Source organism: Delphinus delphis, chromosome 2 (assembly GCF_949987515.2).
Source record: "Delphinus delphis chromosome 2, mDelDel1.2, whole genome shotgun sequence".
Classification (NCBI taxonomy): domain Eukaryota; kingdom Metazoa; phylum Chordata; class Mammalia; order Artiodactyla; family Delphinidae; genus Delphinus; species Delphinus delphis.
Genome location: NC_082684.1, coordinates 177,434,868 through 177,454,628, shown reverse-complemented (window position 1 = coordinate 177,454,628; position 19,761 = coordinate 177,434,868). Strand labels below are relative to the sequence as shown.

General features: G+C 46.5%; 2 protein-coding genes across 6 annotated transcripts in view; one reads left to right on the top strand and one right to left on the bottom strand.

The window, feature by feature from the left end:
* MPP7 (MAGUK p55 scaffold protein 7) overlaps positions 1 to 11,563 on the bottom strand; it is a 248,064-nt gene extending 236,501 nt beyond the window's left edge. For 3 of the 5 annotated variants that reach the window (XM_060006379.1, XM_060006378.1, XM_060006377.1), the window contains exon 1: positions 11,381 to 11,563. The gene's annotated coding sequence lies outside the window, so the exon portion shown is untranslated. Of the gene's footprint in view, positions 1 to 753; positions 1,009 to 10,097; positions 10,146 to 11,380 lie in introns of those variants that run through there. The other 2 variants (XM_060006381.1, XM_060006380.1) reach the window with 2 other exon arrangements.
* Positions 5,111 to 5,773, top strand: LOC132419140 (variant surface antigen E-like). The gene has a single exon (XM_060003174.1). It carries the CDS (start codon positions 5,111 to 5,113, stop codon positions 5,771 to 5,773), a length of 663 nt encoding a protein of 220 aa, XP_059859157.1.
* Positions 11,564 to 19,761: the final 8,198 nt, after the last annotated feature.

The following is a 19,761-nucleotide window of genomic DNA, read 5'->3' as shown; positions in this document are numbered from 1 at the left end:
AAGATCCCACAGACTTCCCCTCAAACTGAGGTCTCTTGTGGAGGATGAAGGGTGGGCGTACAAATGACACATCTTCCCGGAACGTCAAGTGACGTTTAACCTATCAGATCCAACATAAACTTCAGAACGATTTTATGCTTGTGGTGGGCTACTCTCTGAAGAGCCCTCAGACTTCTCCCGGGCCAACTTCTGTCCCTGAGGGGTGCGCTTTGGTGCAAAGTGTTAGACTTGCGCTTGTCCAGATTAAGATGGGAAGCCAGAGAAAGAAAGACTGAAGATGTATAAGGAGAGAAAAACGCCGGTGCGAGTTCAGATCATACGATGCTCTCACACTCTGTGGTCTCTGGGGTTTGGAACAACAGGTCACGTGGGTTTGAAGCCAAGCTTTTACCACTTCCTAGTCATATGACTCGGGGCAAATTATTTAACTTCTCCACTACTTGGTCTTTTCCCATTTGCAAAATAAAAATGACAATAACTTAAAGGGCTGCTGTAAGAATTCGGCATGAATATCTAAGGAGAGCTGGCTCAGCACAGTGCCTGGCTTTCAGCAAGGGACCGATAAACGGCGGTGATTGTTTGTAAACTCCAAGCCCGTCCCAGCCGGCTAAAGCATTCCAAAGCTTTTGCTAAGTCCACAATTATTCTCAGACAGGAAACTGTCTATTCTGATAAGCAGTCCCGCCTTACCAGTCACAGTCTGTCCCTGACGGATACTGTAGGCTCCATATGCAAGAGAGTAAATTTAATTACCCAGTTCTGGAGTCCTCTGGAGATCAGAACCACGGAGACACCAGAAGCCAAATCAAAATCACTTTAGTTGTCGTCTACAGAGTGTGAGACACTGCACTGAAGACAAGGTGACAAACCTCAGTCCCGAAACTATGTGCATCAGTAATGAAATAAAGCACTTTGCTGAGGACACCAACCTGAAACACACACGAGAGGAAGGGTACAGGACGGACTAGTGAATGAAGAACATCCCACTGCTGATCAGGGCGTGAATCAGTGCCCGGGGGGGTTGCACAAACGTCCAAATATTTATATAACCTTTTGTCATCTAGGTACTAAGTAGCGTGCATTCAGCAATCACTCAAATTATGAGAAGGAATGCGGGGAGGAAAGAGCAGCTAGGAACCAGCCTGACCTGAAGTAGAAGGACCTGTTCCAAGCCAGCCACAGTCGGCACCCGCAGGAATCTGGGTGAAAGTCTGCAGGCTAGGACTGGAGGCACCTGCCTCTCCTTTTTCTCTCACCCGAATCCAACAGATACTCCAGTTCCATTTAACCTGCTCCTCAGATAATCAGTTTCACCTACTGCTTTGGTTTTTCCAAAGAAAACTTTATCTTCTATCATCCATTTCTCAGCATTATAAATTTTTAAGGGGGAAATACTGTAACCCACAGAATGCCAGTGACAAATTTACATAAACTGTCAACTTTTCACCTATTTTACTGCACCATCAGCACCTTCAAGGCAGGATGCCTTATACACTTTCAAATCTGCTCTCAGAACACGATGTTAAGATATGTAAAAGGATAATTACGTGCGATAACTACATTATTCTAGAGGCAAAAAAATCTTGGTTTAACTCAAAAAAATTCTAGTTCCTTTAATAGCACCAAGATGTGTCTACTATTATATTTTATTTCAAATGAGTTAAGCTACTTTAAGAATACAACAAAAGGACTTTTCTGTTAATAGTTTCCTTTGGATTTACTTACTTCTACAAACCAGTGCCATTTAGCTTGGTGTTTCAAAGAAAAATGACAGACCAATTTCTTCAACCTGAACATACTTGAAAACTAATTTTTTCTAATCGAACATTTAAGCTGCCTTTTCTCTACTAACTACATCTCAAATAATATACTTTCTCTTTATTAAGATATCCTAATAAATTAAAAAGACAGAATTTAAATATCACGATTTTGCAAACCCCTAATAAAATAATGGATCTAGGCAATGATTATCAATGACCGTGAACATCACAGAGAGACAGCCAACATTGCCGGAATCCAGCTACCAGTACACTCAACCACCTATGAAGCAATTTTGCCAAAAAAATAGAAACTGAACCAAATCAAGATCAGATTAGCCTTTACAGGAAATAAAAGAACAGAAGAACAGGTTAAACCACACATTAGATCGAGAGCATCACAACAGGTTACTACCTGTTATAATTCTTAATTATGATGTTACCGAGCAAATATTTTTTGATACACGCACAGGACATTTCTTCCAGGTCTCTTTGTGATTATCTCCATCTAAAAAGATGAGAAAAGTCAACAAGTAATAGCGTGTTTGTGGATGTGTTTACTGTGTTAAGACAGCAAAATGCACACCTTCATATCCGTCTGGAGCTGCTGATCTCAGAAGTACTTGCTTTCCTAGTGTTACTAAACTTTCTTTCACTGGGAAAAGTACAGCCGAGCTGAGCGAGAAGTGGCAAGGCCCTGCTTCTAAGAAGATCGCTTTAGGCGTAAGGAGGCAAAGAAGCTGGGTCTGGTTCAGCCCCGTCAGGGAGACGTCAGAATGAGGGGCTGGCCCCCGCCTGCGCTGGAGGAGATGCCAGGTGGCAGCTCTTTGCTCTCAGGGTCCAGGAAACCCGGGGACTTCTCAAGAACCTTTCAGGATGTAAAAACTCTTTGTGTAACAGCACTGAGAGGTTGTGCTTTTCACTACACTGACATTTGCACTGATGATATTCAAGCCAGGGCGTGTAAAATCGCTGGCACCTTAGCACAAAGCAGGGCAGGGGCACCAACTGTGCAGGTCAACACTGCAGTCCTCACCAAGAGGAACTCAGCGGGGAAAAAGCACCAGTTTCACCTAAGAATATCCTTGAAGAAACGGTGAAAACTAACAACTGGGTGAAATCTTGACCCTTGAGTGCATGTCTTTTTAATATTCTGTGTGACGAAATAGGAAGTGCAGAGAAGAACCTGAGCTGTCCACTGGAGAATGACGGTCACCTCGAGGAAGAGAAATTGTGCCAGCTGCTCTATGTGTAAGCCGAACTAGCAACTTTTTCTATTCCTCATGGAGTAGTAGTATTCTTATATAAATACCTGGAAGACAAAGCTGCGTATCTGGTAAACATCTTCTCAAACTGAACTCAGTGAGCCAGACGCGTCAAGGAAAACACCTGAAGTGTTTGTTGCCAGTAATAAAATTCAAGCTTTCAAGCAGAAATTCAGTTTTTGGAAAAATTACACCTGCCACCAGGAACTTTCACGAAAGCTTTCTCGGTACTCACAGATTCTTCTGATGGGCTCACTGCTGATCCTACAAATGGTTGTTTTGGTTTTTTTTTTCAAATGGTATCATAACACATGCCAATATTCGGCAGATTTATATAACTCCATGAATGAACATTTCCTCAATCATGTATGGGTAAAAAGATTCAAAGTACAAGAAAGACCGATAGATTTAAATGTAACAGAGCGAGAAAGCTTTATTGATTGGGGTTCAGCTTCTACTCTGCAACTCAACTTTAAGACTACCACTTAACAGAGTTTTACTGTAGGATCAAAGAATGACTACCTAAAAAGAATACGAAAATACTCCTCTCTTTTCAACTGCAGGTCTGTAGAAGGTGGGATTATCTTCATATATTTCAGCCAAACAATAAATCACAACACACTGAATACAGAAACAGATTACTAAGCCAGACATTAAAAGGAGCTGCAAAAATGTAAAACGATGTCACACTTCTCAATTATTTTAATAAAGTTATTTTTCATAAAGAAGTTATTTATGTTAACATATAATGGGGTTATTATTTTTTAATGAATTTATAAATAAATTTTCCTGCTTGAAGTTCTAACCCAGTAAATATTAATAGATACAACCCACACAGACGAAACATCCTTAATAATTTTTAAGAGTGTGAAGCGGTACTGTGACCAAAGGTTAGAAAACAACAGCTGCGAGAACTGGAGTCTAGGTCATGCTTCTTCAAAGCTCTCAGACATGACTTTGATTTCTCCTTCGAACAAAGATGGGAGCCCAGCACGAGCCGGGTGACAGGGAACCCAAACTACTCCCCAGTTACAAGTCAGGATCAGGAAAATGCGGAGGCGGACGGCCCCTGGGGTCCTGCAATGTTCTGTTTCTTCACCTGAATGCTGCTCACATAAGTGTGTTTGCTCTGTGAAAATTCAGGGAGCCGCACACTTAGGACAGACGCATCATATATGTCTAGGTATATGGTGTAGGCATTTTTCTAGGTATATCTTACACTTGAATAAAGTTTTTAAAATTCACGGTATAAGATGCATAACAACTTCTGCTTTGTTTTTCCAAACCCACGATGGCTTTCAGCTAACCAGAGTCATCGTATACAACTTACCTTGGAAAAGCCTGATGAAAATAATTCAAATATTTAATTTAAAAACCTCAGTACAGACAACTGTAACTTTTCAGGGTTAAGAGCTAAATACCATCTAGGTCAGTTTCCTTACAAAGATCAGGAAGAGCGTTCTCTGCTTTTACTTCTCCAGCTTTTCGAACGACAGTGAAGTCACAACACATTTTTCAAAAATGAAATCAAATACAATTTATAAAAATGAAATCTCCCAATTAGAGGCAAAACTAAGAACGAATTCCCTTTAGGGTATTAAAGTGATCAAGCAGCCACTATCTCTGCTCATCTTCAACGCATCGGCGCAAGTCTAGACAAATACAGTGAGGCAAGAACACACAGAGAGCGCAAACTGGAAGGAAATGACACATGAACATTATGTAAAGATGAAATCATCCTCTTCATGGAACACCCAGAAGAAAAGCTAGCCATTAAAATACCACAGATTGCTCCCCCTGCAAAACAATTAAATACAGATAAATATGTCAGTGCCAGTTCACAGAAAGGGAAACCCACACACTTAATAAGCATCTGATAAGATACTTAACTGCACTAGTAACCAGAGAATCGCAAATAAGAACAGTAACATATGTGCCCAGACGCTCCATCTGGGGCATCAGGTTAGAAAAAAATTATAAGCTCAGGAATTATCAAGTACCAGCAAGAATGTGGGGAGCGTAACCGAGCACAGCCAGCCCAGCAAGCATGTGGGGAGCGTGACCGAGCACAGCCAGCCCAGCAAGGATATGGGGAGCGTGACCGAGCACAGCCAGCCCAGCGAGCATGTGGGGAGCGTGACCGAGCACAGCCAGCCCAGCGAGCATGTGGGGAGCGTGACCGAGCACAGCCAGCCCAGCGAGCATGTGGGGAGCGTGACCGAGCACAGCCAGCCCAGCGAGCATGTGGGGAGCGTGACCGAGCACAGCCAGCCCAGCGAGCATGTGGGGAGCGTGACCGAGCACAGCCAGCCCAGCGAGCATGTGGGGAGCGTGACCGAGCACAGCCAGCCCAGCAAGGATATGGGGAGCGTGACCGAGCACAGCCAGCCCAGCGAGCATGTGGGGAGCGTGACCGAGCACAGCCAGCCCAGCGAGCATGTGGGGAGCGTGACCGAGCACAGCCAGCCCAGCGAGCATGTGGGGAGCGTGACCGAGCACAGCCAGCCCAGCGAGCATGTGGGGAGCGTGACCGAGCACAGCCAGCCCAGCGAGCATGTGGGGAGCGTGACCGAGCACAGCCAGCCCAGCGAGCATGTGGGGAGCGTGACCGAGCACAGCCAGCCCAGCGAGCATGTGGGGAGCGTGACCGAGCACAGCCAGCCCAGCGAGCATGTGGGGAGCGTGACCGAGCACAGCCAGCCCAGCGAGCATGTGGGGAGCGTGACCGAGCACAGCCAGCCCAGCCAATAACCGGGCAGGACTCAAGGAAACGACACCTATGCCTGAGAGAGGGGGCTGTGAGGAGAAAAGGGGGAAACGCAATAAAGTAACACGAGAGGCTCTGCGTGGACCGGTAGTGACAGAGGACCACTAACTCGGGTCTGCACACCCGATCTGAGAGAGGGGTCCCCATCTCACACGCCCCTTCACTGAACCGGCAGGTCCCTGTTCACCAGGCACTGCGCCCGTGCTGGGGACACAGTAGGGAAGATTAGGTCCCTGCCCTCGGAGTTGACGTTCCAGTGAAGGAAACAATAAAGAGGAAACAGATAAAGCTACGGTTACGCGTGTGATAACTGCTACAATGGAAATAAAATGTGTGATTGCGACAGGAAGTGATGGGAAGGGAGGGGCTCCTATCCAGGGGATCGCCAGAGAGAAGAAAGCTCTCAGAGATCCGTGGGAAGAAAGGGAACCAGGCATCCCGCAAGCTTCGGAAAGATCTCCAGGAACTGCATCGAGGGCATCAAGTTCAGTCACCACTCTCCAGGGGAGACTGCAGATGTCCTGAAGAACATCCAGGTGCTGCCTTGTAACTGAACCCCAAGGAACCACCTTTAAGACTCCTGTTCCATAAAGTATGGACCACAGTGATTACAGCTAGCGTCCAATATATTTTGACCAAAGAGTTCAAGCTTTTTAGAGGGGGAAAAAGACACCAGCGACGTAAATGTTCTATGTCTCTAAAAAGGTTTCTGGAAAATTATTAGGATCCACAAACTTTCCCTTCATTCATTAAACAGAAGTTGAGTACTCATGTTTCCTTCCCATAGCACACGGCAGCGAAATGAGGATAAAGACAGAAGTTTCTGTCCTTAAAGAACAAACCTCAACTCCACAAGGTTCAGGATTCTAGTTATTTCATTCACTAGTTGACTTTTATGATTAAAAGCCAGCATTGATTGCATGCTTGCAACCCTCCAGGCAACGTCCAGTTGACTTTTATGATTAAAAGCCAGCATTGATTGCATGCTTGCAACCCTCCAGGCAACGTCCTACGAGTTTTTATACACATTTGAGGTCACATAATACTCCCAACAACATACTATTACATTATTTCCACTTTAGAAATGAAAAACCAGAGGTAAGAAAGTTGCCTGATGTCAAAGAAGGAAGAACAGGCAGAGCAGGGATTCAAAGCCTGGGTTCTTAGCCACATTTCTATTCCCCCCTGGAATCCTGTCAGTGGTTTTCCCCGGACCAGAAGCACCACCGACCGTCACCCTGGAACTTCTTAGCAATGCATATTCTCAGGGCCCATCCCCAGACCGGAGGAACCAAACTGTGGGAGTGAACCAGCCACCTGAATTTTAACAAGCCCTCCCGGGGATTCTGAGGAATGATAAAGTTTGACAACCTCAGCCTCAAGTTTTCATACTCAGCTGTACGTATGTTAAAGGTGAAATGACTACCATTTTGAAAATTCCAAAATGCGAAATTGTGACCCTATTTTTAAAAGATCTAAATGATATTAATTCATTTCCTCGTTACCCACAGCACAGCACCTCCTCCCCCCTGGACTCTGTACCCTGATTAGACCGTCTAAAAAACAGTCAACTCTGATGGGCCTTCCTGGGAACTGAGCTACATTCCAAACATGAAAGGGAGCACAGAGGTCCAAACAGAATCTTCACAATTTGAATCCCAAGCCATATTAGGAAGAGGAAAAAAAACTATTTTGATTATCAGCTACAGAAGCTTGGCAAATCTGGGTCCACGGCTCCACAATCCTTTTCATCCTTAGCTCCACTCCAAACTTTTACAACCTCATTTTCACAAACTTCCAAGCGCCAAAAAAAGAAGTTTACAACCCTCAGAAATGTTTGATTCTCATGATTCACATTGCTGTAAGTACACATAAAGAGACACTGTCTTGCAAAGAGCAAGTTTTTAATCACGAGTAAAGCTAATCAGAGGCTTTTACTGTACAGGCTACAGCAGTACGTCCTAGAGTTTTCCCTGCCCCTTAGCTGGACCAGCCCTCTAGGGCACCCTGCCTGACCCTTCTCTGCTCAAAGAAGTATTTAGACCAGTGCCTTCTTTTGTCCCCAAATCAACTGCCCAATACGAACACCCCAGCTCCATGCGTATTCAAGGTTTCCTATTTCTAATAACGCCTTTTTCCAAAGGGAATGGAAGACCGGGTATCAGAGGTAAGTATGTTCAAGCACCTACCATAATTCGAGAACCTAACACATGCCAAGTAACTCTCTTAAGCCATTCACTTGCAAACACAAGTCATTCATTTTACCAAGTTCAGGATTCTACTTATTTTACATAAATTCGAAGCCAGCAGCATTAAGCAGCCCGAGCCTGGACCACGGGACGTCTGTAAAGCTGACTCAGTGCTCCCTGACTGGGGGAAGCCCACACTCAGGCAGTGTGCTCATCCGCCAGCTGCTTACACCGCCCACCGCCCGGCCACGCTCCCCCAAGGGCGGGCAGCCCCGCCAGGAGCTTCCTTCCTGGAAGGAGCAGCACCTACGTATTTTCCCCTCCCAAACCACCATCAGCTCCCCTGAGGACCAGAGCTGGTTCCAAGAAGCAAACTACCAAAGCTCTCCTGCCCACACAAAGCTCAGCGGAACTGGATCATACAGACACACACCAACCGCCCACAGACCTTCTCACCTGAGTGCTTGCGCTGCCCTTTAAAAGTCCAGTGTTTTCCACAAAACATCTCACAACATGCAGTCACCCTGGCTAGTCCTTACTCTGCACTAACCCTGCCATTTCTAACCCTAAAACGGCAAGCATTTTACCAAAGCTGCGTCTGTGTTTTCTCATCTCCTTTCTGTAACCATCAGTGACAAGCAATTTAACCAGTAACCAGGCCAGTAACAAGCGAGCTCCCGCCACCCAAGGGAGAAAGAAAGCTCCCCGCTCTTTCCTAAGTGAAGCTGACAATCATGCTTTCCCATAAGAACAGAAGGATTTACGAAGTGAGCCTTCAAGGAATAAAAACTGTTTTACACGCCTGGAAAAAAAGATGTTTACGTATTCGTTCGGAGCAGGTATCAAATACTCTTGCTACATACAGCCACTTCATCCTACCTCTTCGTTTAAAGAATCAGGAAGCTAAGAAGGCAAAGCGTAAAAGCACGCTCAAACAGCTCACCAGAGTTCACGTAAGATTCCAACAAAACACAAACCAGTTCCAGGGCACACAAATGAGGACCCATAAATTCACACTCTGCTCTAGGTTCTGTTGTTTCTAAAATGACTAACAAGTTCCCTCACTTTAAATTAAGCTGCCATGTCCTTCCAAATGATCTCATTTAATAAAACTGACTTAAATCACTGATTGCAATTCTGTTTGAATTTCAGTGATGACAGCTGCAGCACATTTGTATCTTTGTCAGTGAAATGCTTTTAATAAAAACAAAAAAAACCTGATTGAAATCTCCAGTAAACAGCACCCAGTGCACCATCTAGTGGAAGCTGTGTAACGTCGTAATTAAATCTTTTTTGAAGGGTAGAAACCCTGAAAATTACACGGGGGCTACAGGCCCTATAGCTAAGAATACAGGTAAACACCCTACAAGCGGCCTAAATCTCTTTCCAACTTCCCACACTGCAAGAGGTGCTCATCGGAAGAGATCTCACTTTCTGTACAAATTAGCAGATGATAAAGGTTTCTCTATGGAATGTTCTGCTTGGGTGCTAGAAATTTTAATTTGACCAGAGGAGTAAAAATTAAGTAAAGACATTAATGCAAAAACAAATGAGTAAACAGAATCAGAGCCGAACGGACAAGCCCTATGTAAGGGATGCCTTACATGACAAATAAGTTATGTCAAAATGTACATGTTCCACCCAGCAGAGCACCTGCCATGAAAACAAGATGTCGCTTCATGACTAACAGCTCCATTCAGTAATAAATGAGACATTTCTATGTTCCTGATGACTAATAAATTTAACATAACCTAACAACTCCCTGGGTTCCCCAAGCCTTGACATCATTCAAGGGGACCCTCTCAACTACCCATCTAACCCCACTTGCCATTAACCCCCAAAATCCCTTGAGTTACTCTCATCAAGGAAGAGATGATTTTTACATGTTCGACACTTCTAAATTTATAGTAAAAACTTCCTGAACAAAATCATAACCAAAATGTGTCATGCTTCAGTTTTACTTACGTTATGAATATTAACTAGTTCAATTCAGAAAGCAGTACTCAAGTCCAATGCTAAGCCAGAGACGCAAACAAAGAAGATAAGGTTTTCTAACGTGGAAAACCTCCCAAAACTTAAAATAGAGATTTTTTCACATAGCACCGCTAGGTTTTCTTACCTGTGTGAAAAATCACCTTTCTGGTGAAATTCAAACTATCTTAGCAACCTAAGAGGAAAAAAAAAAAAAGCCTAAGAATATTTTACTTGGAAATAACCATCTCCACCTCTGACTGGTGTACATGGGAATCAAATCGGTATGCAGAAGCTTGCTTGACGGTGGGAACCGTACTGGACCGTGCATTAAACCCATAACAGGTATATAATAGCAGAAGTCTACAGACCTGGGGCAGAATTCCCTTCATCTCTAGGGCTCTGAGCTTACATACCTGCAAAATGGGCCTGAGGTGCACTACCTGCTTCTGGAGAGTAAGAGGATACCAATATTGATGCAGTGCAGTGAGCTTCTCAATTAAAAGACCTAAATGCAGTGCACCTGGAAGGGAGGACCTGCTCCAAGAGTCTGCCATTTCCGCTAAAACTCGTGACCTTCATTTCACTTGTGAACAAATGGTGAATGAGAAAAAGCTGTTACGCAAGTCAAAGAAAAGGTAACAGCAATTCAAGGTTTTTCATCACAGGTAAATCACATCACTGTAGTTAACTGCCTAGGACTCGTCTGCAAAGTATGACTGCGTGGGTAGCAGGTGCAGCCCTAAAACCTAAAGCCCGGAGGCTATGTTTAGAAAGGCTTTTTTCTAATTCGAATGCTAATGTTTAGAAAATAAGAAAAAGAAAACGAATCTCAAGTCTACACCCACCCACGAGGAGAGACAGAGACAAGGTGCCACCCCCAGACTCTTGCACACTAGCTCGGCATCGCCATCCACGTTGCTCCCCTCGTCCCCACCGCACGGCCCGCACTGCAGCCCAGACAAAGGTGAGTCACACTGCTGGGTCTACTTGTCACGGAAGAAAAAACCTCCAATAAGTTCACGTTAAAGGCTGTTTCGAATTTTAAAATAATAATAAGTAAATCATGTTCCTGTCTAAACGCACTGCAAAGCGCCCGTGTCCATGAAGGCTGTAACTCACACCACCTAAGTACAGACACCTTTCCCACTTAAAAAAAAAAAAAAAAAGCCACTTGGCTTATCGTTCCTTATCAGCAGGTCCCCTGCGCCGCGAGCCGGACTGACTCAACTCCGCGTCTCCCCTCCACCTGCAGGGCTCCCCGCCCCCGCGCCCCGCCAGGTGCAGCGGCCGTGCGCTCCCAGCGGAGGCGCCCCGAGGCGGGCGGGAGGCTCCGGGAGACGCGGACCTGCCGGCCGCGGCTGCGGGAGAGCCAGGGAGCCCGCCCCGCGCCCGGGCTCGGACGGGCGCTGCAGCCCCGGCGCCCCTTACCTGCTCCGGGCGGCCGTGGCCGCGGGAGGCGCGCTCGGTCCGGCGCAGGCAGCCCCGGCCGAGGTAAGGAGGCTGCTACCGCGGCCGCCGCGAAGGACAATCAGCAGCCTGCGGACTCGGCACCGCCGCGGCGGGCGCAAGACGCACGAGTCCGGGAGCCCGGCCCCCGCTCCAGCCCGCAGCCCCGCGGCGGGGCGGGGCCGAGGCCGGAGGGGAGGGGCGGGGCGGGGCCGCTCCGCCCGCGGGGCGAGAACGCGGTGGACGCTGTGTAAGAGGCGCCTGCTGATTGGCTGCGATAGGGGTGCACGTCTCCGATTTGAAGACAGGCTCGCCAGCAGCGCTCCCTCATTGGTCGGTACGTGAAAACAAAGCAGAGCCCTGATTGGTGGAAGCCCTGTAGCTCCTTTCCCCCTACCCCAATCATCGAAGCTCCGCCTCCGCCCGCTCCGCCCCCGGGTGGCTGCAGAACCAGCTGTTTCGTGTACCAGCTAGCTGCCTTCCTTAAGGGAACCCCGGGTGCCCAGGTTCCTTTGCTAGAAGCGAGCTTCCTTATTCCACCAAGAGTCTTTGATTTCCGTATGAACTTGTTGAATAGCAGCTAATCCTTAACATCGCTTAGATTTAGAGCGACCTCTTGGGTGTTTTTTAAAATGCTGCCTAAGATTCACAGGGAAATTGGCATATGCAAAAAGAAGGTGTGAAATGTTTTCACCCCTGGCGAGATTATGCTGTGTTTTTTTGTTTTGTTTTGTTTTTTTACCTTTCCGTGTTCCATATTGAACGTGTATTACTTGTATAATTAGAAACAAAAATGTTTAATAGGACATGAATAAGTTACACAGAATGATAAAGGCAAACTTTGAGGATATCCGTGGGAACTAATCCTTCCACAACAGAAGAAAATACAGTAATAAACGCAACACCTGAGGGCCATCAAAAAAAGTACACCCTTCAGCTGTCTTAAAGAACTTTATAAATATGACTGAGCTGTCCTAAAGAACTTTATAAATACTCTTTCCATATAACTACTATTTACCCAACATATAGTGTATAATGAACTGCCCAGTGAGCAGATTCATAGCAAGAAGTGAGAATACAAAATACACAATAAAGCTTTAACCAAAAAATTAGACTACAGAAAGAAATTTAGAAGATAAACTGGAGAACTCAGCTAATGGAGGGAATTTTAAGAAAGAAAGGAACATGACAGCCCTCGGAGATGAGACTTAGATTTTGAAGATTGAAGCAGAGGGAGGAGGGAGTGGAGATGAAGACCTACAGCCATCTGAGCTCTCAGACCACGCCAGCCAGTCTAGAAAGGGGGCGTAGTATATCTCACCTGGGGACCACACTCGCTTAACCCTCTCTAGCTGCTTTCCTCTTCTATTTGTTCTTTTTGTCATTCCTACGAGGTTCTGAAATAGGCTATTTGAAGTGAAGCACTTCACCCAACAGCTCCATAAAACTTATAGTGTTGAGAAAAAATGCAGATCGGCAAAAGTCAAGCGTAAGGAAGGAAAGGAATGTTAAGGTAAACTTGAACTTGAAGTGATGTAAGGACAAGAAACCTAATACAAAGAATGAGACAAATCTTTTTTTCTCTCATTTCTGGAGAATAAGGTAAAGCTCTTTGGAGGACAGAGTAACCTCATTACCTAACAAAGACTTTTTTATAGAACCCTTGTAAGAAATGGAATTCTAAACGCTAGTCTGAAAATATGTGTCCCAGAGTATTCTGAGAAAGAAACTTCGTGTTGAGATCTAGTTATGTTTCAAAGAAGAAGAAGGGGGTGCGGAGGAGGGAGGGATGAGAAGGGCTTAGCACTCCTAGTGAAGTTTATTCCACAATAACACCCAAGATTCTGTCACTAACATTCTTTCTTTGAGATCAAGTAATTTATATCAAAGATTATTCTTTTATTCACTTACTCACCAAACATGTAATCAATACTAATTACCAAGTACTACTAGTTGCTGCCGTGAACTAGGCACTCAGCTAAGTATAGTCTTGAACAAGACAGACTGGAAGCTATTTATCAGTTGGAGAAGACAGATAATGAACCAGTGAACAGATAAATTACAGAAAGGGATCAGGACAAAGAGGGAAACGGTGACCTGAGGGGTGGGGGAGTGACTGTAAATTGGGAAAAGAGAGAGGAATACTCTAAGGAGAAACGCTCTAGGAGAAATGCTAAGACTGGAGGCGCCACCTAAGTGAGAAACCACAGCTCTACACAGCTGCAAGGCTACGACATTCCTGGCAGAGGAAAGAGCAGGGCGAAGGCCCTGAAGGAGGAAGAAAAGCGACGTGTTAGAGGAACAGAGAGAGGGCCAGGTGGCTAGGCTGGTGCGGGAGGGGAGTCCCAGATGGGCAGAGAGGACGGTGGGGCCTGGTAGGCAATGGCGAGAAGTTTGAATTCTATTGCATGGATTCCTGATGTGTTGCTCAATACTTCAAGCATCAGTGAAAGGTAGGCCTTCCCTCCACTTCCCCAGGTGGGCTGTTTTCTTCCAGAAAGGGGCAAAGGAGATTTCTTTCTCTTAAGTTGCTAATATTGCAATAAGATCATTAACTTTTTAAATGGGCGCTCATTGACTATGTCAGTCTATCAAGCATAGATCTATGAAGAGCGGACTATTTGCCAGGGACAGGCCGGGTGTGAGACACAGACCCGGGTGGGGCTAGAGGCAAACTAGCTCTGCACAGGCGATGGGGGAGCTCAAGGGAGCTCTGAATCAGGAGTCATCCCAGTGACAGGGGACAAGGTTCCAGATCCAGAGGCAACGGCAGATGAACACTGGGCAGCAGGCAGGAGGAAGGGAATCTGATGCGAAGCCTTAGAGACCATGGCACACCAAAAAAATCAACTCTCCGCACATCACAAGCTTGCCTCGCATGGGTGGACCCAGAAGGTGGAAACAAAAACCCACTGAGTGACAACATTCCGAAGGCATGGGGGCTGACAAAGTATGAAAATAAGCTGATCGTTGTTTCACATCATCATCTCCTTCATTTCTTCAACAAAAGTCATTAAAATTAGCAGATACCCACTTTTCACTATGACACTCTTTTTTGGATAGCAATGGGTTAAGAGTGTTAATCCTATTCGACCAGAATTAGGACAGAGCTAAAGCCCCTGGGGTAGAGATCTGTGCTGCTCGTTCCCGCCCTTCCCTGTGCTTGCTGGTGCGCTGTTTCTCAGTTGAAGTTACAATTAGCAGATATCCGTAAGGGAAGAGAGACAGCCCCTGCCAATCAGAGGAAAGCCTGGGAAATGTCATAGAATCTCAGTACATCTGACTGATGGCGCGTCAAAAGATACAGCAACTAAGAAATTTTAAAATGCAGTCTTTGCAATGTCTGACACAGTGCTTCAAAGCCACTGAAGAGTAATTCCTCTACCTTAATAATAGAGTTCAAAAATTAATTATAAAGATAGAGGGGTGTCTTATAGAAGCCAAAGACTGGTCTGGCCAAAAATTTCGTTCGGGTGATGTTGTGGGAAAGCCCGAATGAACTTTTTGGCCAGCCCAGTATAAGCAAATTAAGCCAGTCTTCAGGAAGGCTGGGAGCCAGAGACGGAAAAGCCATGAGAAACTCAGCTGAAGTTTTCTCTGTCTTCAGACCTGCCTCTCTCTACACTTCTGCTCTATTCTTCTCCAGAAAACAGCTTTCCAAGCTCCTGTGTCCGTAAGTAAGAGTAAAGCTACCCCAGACACACACACACACACACACACACACACACACGACTGAATCAACTCCCTTGACCCAATCCCAAGTTCTATGGAGAGAAGATATAACTGGCCCAGCTTGGTCTCCCCCTCCCCCCCCCATCACCTATGGTGTGGGGAGGATGGAGGTCACTGGCATGGCTGCTAAGTAACATCCCTGTTGATGGGCAGAGATGTCCAGGTGAACAGGCACTGGGTAGATGACCAGAGAGGCCTTCATCGTGTCCCCCAGTCAGTGAGACTCCATTCTCTACTCAGTGACAGTCTTCCCCTGTCCTTTCACACTGACGTAGAGGCCAGCTTTCTTGATATCTCCCTACTCCAGGTGGCTTCCCGACACCAAGTACCCTTGTCTCTTCCAGTTTCAAGTTGCCGTTAGCCTTCTACTAATTCCAAATCCCCCTGTCTGGAGGATACGTCTTGACCTCAGTGTATTTAAGGAACAAAAGCACTTGCCAAGTTGGTGACCTTGCTCTCGGCTCTGATGAGACCAGCGTGTAGGGCAAGCAGAACCTCGGGGCTGGATGGAAGCGGAAGGCGAAACTTTGCCTAGCACTGTCCCTTCAGCATGCCCTCAGAGGGAAGCCTGCCCCTGCCCAGATGAAAACCTGGATGGTCTCATCGCTGTGCTGACGGCTGTTCAGTATTCAAACCCTTTGATCAGTTTAAGCCACGGGATACAGTTTTAATTCAGAAATTTTAATACAAATGCCAACATTTTGATCAACACTTCGAGCTTCATTGACCTGAACTTGAAACACCCGACTGTGCCTCTCACGACCTAGACAATGCAGTTTTCTCTGGCTGCCACCCCCGTAGTTTCTGGTCCCTGAAGCCCACCTTCCACAGGTGTTCCCACTGGAGAAGACCCCTCCAGGTATTGTGACGTCAGCATCTCCAGCGCAGCTCCCTCCTCTGGCCCTCAGGAAACGCTCATACACGCTTTACGGGCAACAGTGGTGGGCGTGCAGCTGCTCCCAGAGCACACGGGTCCCCCTGCCCTGCCCTCTCTCTCTCTGAACTGCTGCCTCAAGCTGCTACCTTCAGCCTCTCCGCTTTGGATGCCTCGGGTGAAAGTCAGGCATCCAAACCCCGGAGGACACAAATCAAGCTGCCCTGTGGTGCTTCTGACGCCCCCTCTCCTGTGAGATAAACAGGAAGAGCTTGGACGCATGGTTATGTGGGACTCAGCATCGCCTCCCTCAAAAACCTTCATAGGTTCTTCCCTGCACTCTACCGCTGCCCTGTTATCTGACTTTGAGTGAGGGATTCTGAAGAGGCCTCAGAGGGCTGAGCTATTTCCTTTGAGATTTGCTTCTGGCTCTGGTAACTTTTAGCATTTTACATCTATCGTCTCTGGGTGCCTCAGTCAAATTTTTACAGCTGCATCTTGTCGTACTAGTGTGAGTCTCCGAAAACTGCTTTCTTACCACCAAGGACACAAAGCGATAAAAACTTGTTCTCTAAAATCATAGGCTGTCAGAAACTTAGCTGTTTGAGTGTCAGTGAGAATGGAAGAGTCACTCTTTCCTGGACGATGGGAGCCTGTGTGTCCCTTTGACACAAGGACGCAGCCTTGATTTCCTCAGGTGCAGACCTTCGGATAAGAGATCTGGGGAAACAGCATTCCATGTTTATCTTAACTTTATGGTTACCAAGGAAATAGGACTCTGAATCCACCTTTCCGCTCATACTTGATGTCAGCAAGAATATTACTAAATGTTAATAAAATATGACTGACGGGCTTGCTCTGCTCTGAGTCCATCACAACACAGTCTCACCTAAATCTGACCTGAACTCCACCCTTCCCACACGCCCTGCGATAGCGCCGCTCTTCCTCAGTCTGGGGAGATCCTCTCCGGGCTCCCTTGTCACAGGGTCAGAAGCCTAACTACGCGAGGCTCCAGGTTTGTCTCTGATGGTGTTTGACTGCTGGGCTTTAGCATCAATGACCGATTCTCCCCAGATCAGGTCACTAGCTCCTAGGTCCCCAGGTTCTGTTTTCATGCCTGCATCTCCTTTCACTGCTCCAAGCCCCACACACTCACTGCCACCGTTGCGCATCACCGGTCAGCCCGAATCCTGCGGCTACAATGATATAACACACAAAACAGCATAAACATAAGCACCTGCAGATACTCACGTCTGCTTGCTCCAGAAGAAGAGCCAGCGGAGGGTATTACAATTACCTGAAGGGCTTTTGAAAGTTACAGAAGCCCTGAGATACTGATACGATCTCGCCTGCTGTTCTCTCCCCAAATACGCATCCTTGACTAACTCATTCCAGCAGTGACCCTGTTGGTGAGGGGCGAGTACCTGCAGGTATGTTCGGGAGGTCGAGAGACTCTGCTTTGTCCTTCACTAATCCGGGGCCCTTCGTCAAGATTCTAGGTCTATCAATTTGCGGGAAACTTTTTCCTCTGAGCCCAGAGCACCAGCTTGACATTGCTTACGAGTGAAAGGAAAGAAGCTGTCCCCATGGTGACAGGGACTTTGCCGACTTATTCACCAAGTCTGGCACAGGATCGGTGCCCAGTGAACGTTTGCTAACTGAATTAACCTGGAACTCATTTTAAGATGGGAGGGTTTCAATCCACCAGTGGTACCTGAGCAAGAAGCACCCCTCCAAACGACTAGCAGTGACTGTGGTCGATCCGGCAACTTTTCCAGATTGGATTCTGATGCAGTTGGCAACTGACTTTCTCCTCAAGGGCTTCTAGGTGTGAACTGAAAGCTGTCTAATAACGCTTAGCAAGAGGGGTGAGGAGTGACAGCATGATGTGTGGGTGAATGATCCCATGAACACAAGGCTGCACGTGGGCCTCAGCATAGCTGTCACCAAGTGTGTTACAGTAAGACAGTTAAGGACCTCTGGGCTAATGAGACACGTTAAAGAGACTGATAATTGCTTCAATGCCGGGGTGCTCACCTGAGGAGCCTCAGCCTGTGTGTGGTCTCAGGTGCGCCTGTAAGACATGCCTATCTGACGGTCACACACACACGCGCACGCGCACACACACACACGCGCACACACACGTGTGCACGTGCTCACACACGCGCACGCGCACACACACGCGTGCACGCACACACACGCGCGCGCACACACACACAGGCGCACGCACGCGCACACACACACACGCACACACAGGCGCACACACGCGCGCACGCACACACGCGCACACACACAAAGTTCCTCGTACTAAATCGAATATGCCTTCGTCCTCCCAAGTTTGGAAAGCTGTTAATTTGGAGTTTGGAGTAGTTTTGAAACACTCTTCAGGGACTTCCCTGGTGGTGCAGTGGTGAAGAATCCACCCGTCAGTGCAGGGAACATGGGTTCGAGTCCTGGTCCAGGAAGATCCCACATGCCGCAGAGCAACTAAGCCCACGCGCCTAGAGCCTGTGCTCCATGACAAGAGAAGCCACTGCAATGAGAAGCCCGCGCACCGCAACAAAGATAGGTCCTGCTCGCCACAACTAGAGAAAGCCCGCGTGCAGCAACGAAGACCCAATGCAGCCAAAAAAAAAAATATATATATATATATATTTATAAAAAAGAAGAAGAAAACACTCTTCAATCCATGGCATTTGAGGTGAGCATAAGACAAAAAAATTTTTAATTGCATTTGGCATTTTTGAAAAAGACCAAAACTCTTTTCGCCATGATTATGAAGTGAGAACAATGATAACATACCCCAAAATGAGTCCTATCTCTATTTAGCCACACTCATTGTGCAAGAACAGCCCCAAGGTACAAAGAATACCTTCACTTTGCAATGCTTGTGATTGGAATAAGTGTTTTACATTGAGAAAGAAACGCACTGATAGAAAAGTTGAGAAAAAACAGAGAGTGAAATGGGTTGCTCAGAACTTATATTTAATTAATAGTCATCTTTGTACTTACCTTGTTGAGCTCACAAGGGAGAGAGTCACAAGCACAATCACTCTTGTTCTACTTTTGTTCCCCAGAGCCTACGATCCACCATCCTTCGTTAACTAGTGCTGACCTGGAAATGAGAAGCTTCCTCATCAAGCCACTTGGAAACTGAGTGACTCCTTCTTGCACACAGAAGATTAAGAAATGCGTAAGGAGGAGCCATCGCGGAATGGAGAGCCTTGGTGCTGCGGCAGGAGAAACCATCTGCGGGTGTGCACACACAGACGTCGCTGCCAACTAAGACGGCGCCTGAGGAGACGGCACTCTTGTTTTGTTGCCTCTATTTTCTTAACTCGTGTAGTTTTCTCATGACTACCCTTTATCCCCAAATTCCCTCTCCCTGGTAAATGAGCAGGAAACAAAGGAACTTAATAGATAAGTCTCTGAGATCTGAGTTTAAATTCTAAGATTAAAAAAACAGAAACCATGTAAGCAAAAAAGATAGAGACAGACACACTAAATAATAATAAATTTGAGATTACAGACCTGACTGATACCACCTCAGGCAGGTGATCAAGGCCAATGTCAAGAGTGATGACAAGTCATGTTGACAGTGTGTGTGGTCTTCCTTCCCAGAACCCAGAACCCCCGTCTAAGCATGGGAGAAACAGCAGACAAATCCTAACAGAGGAGCACATGCTACAAAATAGTTAACCAGTACTACTCAAAACTGTCAAGGTCCTCAAAAACAAGACAGGTCCGAGCCCGTCAC